Below are 5,767 nucleotides of genomic sequence, written 5' to 3'. Positions count from 1 at the left end.
TTTTTTTTTTTTTTGAGACAGGGTCTCTCACTAACCTGGAACTGGCTGATTTGGCTAGTGAGACCCAGGGTTCTTTCTGTCACAGCCTTTCCAGTACTAGGGGATTACAGGTGCGACTAAACCATCTTCCCAGACTCCCAAGAAAGTTTGAGAAATATTGCTTTAAAGAAATTTGTTGAGCAAGTAACAGACACTGGAGATTTGCTGAACATGCATCTTTTGGGATGTTTCTACTTTTGTCTGTAACAGAAAGATCAATGGGTGAGAGAAATTCTTTTTTTTTTTTTTTGCATTTTAATTAGATTGAAAATAGGTATCAGAGGCCTCTCCTAAAGAGGCTTTGGTGTGGGTCTTGGTTTGCTTTCTATTGTTTTGATAGATGTTCTGGACAGAGGCAACTTGAGGAGGGAAGGGTTTATCTGCCTTTCACATCCCAACCACAGTCCACCATGAAGGGAAGCCTAGCCTGGGTAAGAATAAGAGGCAGGAATAGGAAGTGAAGCAAGAGGCCATCGAGGGATGTTGATTTCTGGATTGCTCTCCATGGCTTACGCAGCCTGCGTTTTTATATCACCCAGGATCTGCCCAGAGGTTGAGCTGTTCACAGCGGACCTCTCATATCAATCATTAATCATGAAAATGCCCACGGACATGTCTCTAGGTCAACCTGATGGTGGTGCTTTCTCAGTTGAGTTCCCGCTTTCCTATAACTCCGGTCGCACCAGAGTGACTCTCTGGCACAGTTAGTAAGCGTTTCACTCTGGGTCAAATGAAGTTGTCACCTTCAGCTGGATCTACCTTCTTCCTTTTCTGTTGTAGGTTAAGATCCCCATGTGTGAAAATGAAGCCCCAGGTCACCATGCTTTGCTGTTTAGTGTTTTTTCTGACCACAGGATGTTCTTACTCTAAACCCAAGACTCACAAAAAAGTAAGTTTGATCTCTCTCTGTGTGATCTCCAGAGAATGCCTTCATTCCCTTAGATGTTTTGATCTCTGATAAGTAACATGCCAACTAAAATGCATTTTTATATGATCGTAACTTTACTCTTATCGAGAGTAATTTTCAAAAGACGGGAACAAGAACAACAAAAGGTAAGAGGTCGCAGGGCATGGCCCAGGAGTCAACAGTTCAGTGTGGCAATCACTGTGCAAGACACAGAGATTGTATACAAGTAGCTGTTGAGAGGACAAAGACCCAAGCTGGCAGCAGAAAATTTAGATTCAGATCTTACTTTAGCTTTTGCTGGCTCTGGAAGTTGTTTTTCTTTACTGAGTCTTAATTTCTTTATCATATATTATACTTTTTATCATATCAAAGTTTGTACTTTAAGGTAATACTTTACTCCTTTACTTGTATACAAGATGCATAATTTGATTATTGCAACCCAGGGAATGTCTCTAGTTTCTATTCTTTTCATCCATCTAACGATGTATTTATAGCACCTGAGGCTTCTCCTCAGCTGTATTCCAACCATGCAGTCAGTATAGGCAGGGACTAGCTTAATGGTGTAATCGTCGTTTCTGTGTTCTCTTTGGATTCTTAAAACTGTAAGAGATATACCCCTTCTACTAACTTGACCTGCCAAGCTCAAGCGATTTTCAGGTTAGCCACTGTGAGGAATTAAGTGTGTCCCCATCTGTGTCTTCTCTAGCAAGTTCCCACAGAACCATCAACAGGAGTCTGCACAGTTCCTTCCTAGCCTGGAACATCATTCCTCTCTATGCTTACATGGATTCTCTATCTGTGTTGAGAGAGAATACCTCACAGTAAATTTCTTTTTGGGGGATTTATGTTTTCCAGGACAAAGATAAACTTCAAATATCGCCATGGAAGCATGAGTTTAGATGGATACAAGGTAAGCATGACTGTAGGATAGTCTTCATTCATTTGGAGGTGGATGAAAACGTAAAAGATGGATGTTGCAAGGATGTCTGCAGACGTCAGGCTTTCCAGTGCAATAATAATCCCGTGGATTCTGTGTGTTTACCAGCACTGACAGATTTTCTTGTAACTGGTTTCCGACATAACCAGGCAGTCTGACAAATATTCACACACAGTCTAGAATAGTATACAAATTTCCATTTTTGGAAGGGAAATAAGTTTGTTAAACTCAGAACAGGACAAGAGGGCACTGTTCTTTCCTTCAAAAGTATATTCAAGGTTCTTAAATGTATGCAACTTTTTTTTTTTTTTTTTTTTTTTTTTGTGCTGTGAGTTCTGGTAAAGCAAAGCATGGTGATTCGATGGTGCTAAGACCGGTCACCCTAAAGCAGTAGAGGAATGAGAACATTATCACGACTGACTTTTTAGAGTCCTCTGGCTTCACCCAAACAGGTTGGGTTACTGTACGATGCTGCATGGTCAGGTTTAAGTCTGGTGGTACATCTATCTATGTAAATGTGGTACTGGGAAGGGAAAGAGGACAGAGACGAAGCTAACAATTGTTGGGTATTTAAACATCAATTCCTGTGCAAGATGCTGTCCCACCGCATATCTGCGGCATCATCAAGGTACCATCTCCAGTCAGTGGATGAAGAAATTAAGTACTACTCTAGTTTACGGACTAGCCAAAAAAAAAAGTATCCTGGAGAGATGTCAGGGAAAAATACAGACCTGCTTACTTCTTTTGTCAGGGAGTGGAGTTGTACCTAGAACTGTCCAAGTTATAAACGTGTTGGTATCCTTCATTCTCAGCAAATTGTTTAATTATTCTTTCATTTTTCATGATTTCAACACTGTAATATCCCTCAACACTAATTTTTCTCCTTTCTTTTATGTTTTCTTTTCTTTTGCTTTGCTACATAGCCCTGGATAGCTTGAAAATTAAGTTTACTATGTAGCCCAGGCTGGCCTTGAACTCAGGATTATTCCCTTGATTCTCTCTCCCATGTTCTGAATTTATCATCTACCTCTTTCTGTTCTCTTAGCACGATCCTTTGGAAATTCTTCTAGAAGTGCTGACCTCGTTATTTGACTATGAGGCTTACAACCCATGCTGACTCATGAGCCAATTTGAAGTACCACAAACTTTTGTAAATATGAAGTTTTATCAGAACATGGTGATTTTGACTCACTTTCCTATTGTCTTTGGTTGCTTTCACAATAAGAACACATTGTTGAGTGGATGACACAGGGACCAAGAATGGAAAAAGCTGCCAGTATTTACTATGGTGGTGCCGGACAGATGGCTCAGTGGTTAAGAGCTCTGAGTGCTTTTCCAGAGGGCTTTCATTTGATTCTCAGCACTTATGTGGGAGCTTATAACCACTTGTAACTCCAGTCCTAGGAAATTATATGCCCTCGCCTGGCTTCCGTGGGCATCAGGAACACACGTGGTGCGCAGACACACATTCAGGCAAAACACTCACACATATACACATAAAATTAAATAAAAAGATTTAAAAATATTCCTGCCCAAGATTGACATTTTTAGGAAATAAAAAGATGAGATGAAAAAAATAAGTTTTTTCCAGATACTTTAATATTTTATTATTTTCCTCCAAACACTCATGAACGTGTTTATTTTCACATTAATATTTCTGTCTTTCTTGATCTCATTTTGCTTATTTTCTATCACTTTGTGAACATTCCTAATTCACTTTTCTAATATGCTTCTGTCTATTAAAACTTTACTATAAAAATTTATTGCTTTATCAGGGGACAGTGGCACATTCCATTGATCCCAGCACTCAGGAGGCAGAGACAGATGAATCTTCATGGGTTCAAGGCCAGCCTATCCTACGTAGAGAGCACCAGACAAGCCAGAGATAGTACCAGAGCTATGGAACAATACTGTTTAGAAAAAGAAAACTGAACTTACTGAATTAAAAATATTTCCTTTGTTTTTAAATGTTTGCACCCATGAGTATGTGCGCACACGTGCAGGTGCGTGGGGAGGCCATGGGCATTGCATCTTTTGGAAGTGGAGTTCCAGGCAGTCAAGAACTTCCTGACGTAGGTACTGGGAACCAGACACTGGTTCTCTGTAAGTGCAGTAGGCACCCTTAACTGCTGTGCCATACTTGTGTACACACACATACATACACACACATATGGGGGACTTATTAGAATGGTTTACTTGCTGTGGTCCATCTAGTCCAACACAATGGCCGTCTACCAACTGAAAGCTCCAACAAGAATCCAGTAGTTGCACAGTGCATGAGGCTGGATGTCTCCTCTGACCTTCAATATATGTGGAACCCCAAAGGAGTAGGCTCTAATGCCAGTGAAGTAATGGACTTGCCAGTGAGAGTGAGGGCATTAAAGCAAAGAGCAAAAGTTTCCTTCTTCCACGTCCTTTAATAGGTTGCCAGCAGAAGGTGTGGCCCAGATTAATGGTCTACCTTTCCCCCTCAAAGTGGGTCTTCCCTCTTGAAATGATTTAATTGAGAAAAATATTCCTTACAGATGTATCCAGTTACTGGGGTTTTAGTTAATTCCAGGCATAGTCAAGTTGACAACCAAGAATAGTTTGAAGTTATTTATAGCCAATATTTTCCATTTGGTCAACCAACACTAATATGGGAGTAGGTGTTAGTCCTGATATAGGAAAAAGGATCTTTAATTGCCCACTGCACTAAAGTCAAAAGTTTACTGTTTTCAACATATTCGTGATTACTCTTAATTTATTTTGAATGTCAGTACTTCAGTAAGTTTAAAATAATTGTCTTCATAGTAGCTTCTAAATTTGAGGGTGGGGAGCATTGCTTTGTTATATTCTCCAATGTTACTTATGATCCAATCTCTAGCTTAGATTATATTCATCTATGAATATCCTGCTACAATTTGGAATGCAAGAAATTATGTTCTACATGAGATGAAATCTAAATAAGAATACAATCCCCTTTAAACCATCTTAACACAGGAAACTGAAAACAGTTACCTTATTTCACAGAAGCTAAGGCTCCATTAATTTGATAACTTACCATTTTTAACATATCTATGAGAACAAACACATTTAATGAGGAAATAGGGGATGGCTGGTTAAATCTGAATTTCGGACAATGAATAACATTGCATCTGAAAATGTTTCTCTTTTGTTTTCATACACATTGACAACTCACCCCCACTATTTGTAGATTCTGTATTTGCAAATTTGCCTATTCACTGAGCAACACCTAAGACAGAACTCACTGCTCTTTTTTTTTTTTTTTTTTTCATAAAACAGCCATGTGGTCCCTGGTACACACATTCCTAGCTAGTTTGGAAAAAAGTATTGGTCTCCCTCAGTTATGTAGTCCTTACAGGAGCCATGTGTCAGCATGTTCTAGTCTGCTTTCTGTTGCTTTGATGAACACTGTGACCAAAAGCAATTGAGGAGAGGAGAGGGGTTATTCCAGTTTACACTTCCAGGTCACAGTCCATCATTGAGAGAAGTCAGAGCAGGAGCTCAAGCAGGAACTAGAGCAGCAACGATGGAGAAATGCTGCTTTCTGGCTTGCTCACTCACTGGCTCATGGTCATCCAGCTTTACTTTACGGCACAAGCCCACCTGGTGCCGCCCACAGTTGGCCAGCCTTTGGCACATCAGTCATAATCAAGATAGCCTGTCACAGGTATGGGCCTAGTCCAATCTGTTCTGGACATAAGCTGTCAAAAACAAATAAACGACACCAACAAAAAACAAAAAGCAATCAGAAACAAACAAACAAACAAACTCGGTAACCAGGATACATCATTTTGTATTTTGGGACTACAATAGAGAAAATGTATATATAAATGGGTGTGTGTGTGTGTGTGTGTGTGTGTGTGTGTGTGTGTGTGTGT

The 5,767-nt window shown here is 39.8% G+C and overlaps 1 protein-coding gene across 1 annotated transcript in view; it reads left to right on the top strand.

Moving 5' to 3' along the window:
• The first annotated feature begins 841 nt into the window (after nucleotides 1-841).
• The window catches only part of Adgrf4 (adhesion G protein-coupled receptor F4), a 17,261-nt gene continuing 12,335 nt past the window's right edge, over nucleotides 842-5,767 (top strand). The window contains exons 1-2 of the mRNA XM_055615330.1: nucleotides 842-928; nucleotides 1,802-1,856. Of these exons, the coding sequence (XP_055471305.1) occupies nucleotides 842-928; nucleotides 1,802-1,856 (142 nt within the window). The remainder of the gene's footprint in view (nucleotides 929-1,801; nucleotides 1,857-5,767) is intronic.

Source organism: Psammomys obesus, unplaced genomic scaffold (assembly GCF_907164565.1).
Source record: "Psammomys obesus unplaced genomic scaffold, mPsaObe1.curated_primary_1811, whole genome shotgun sequence".
Lineage (NCBI taxonomy): Eukaryota > Metazoa > Chordata > Mammalia > Rodentia > Muridae > Psammomys > Psammomys obesus.
Note: the sequence above shows the minus strand (reverse complement) of the source record. Positions and strands in the feature narration are given on the sequence as shown.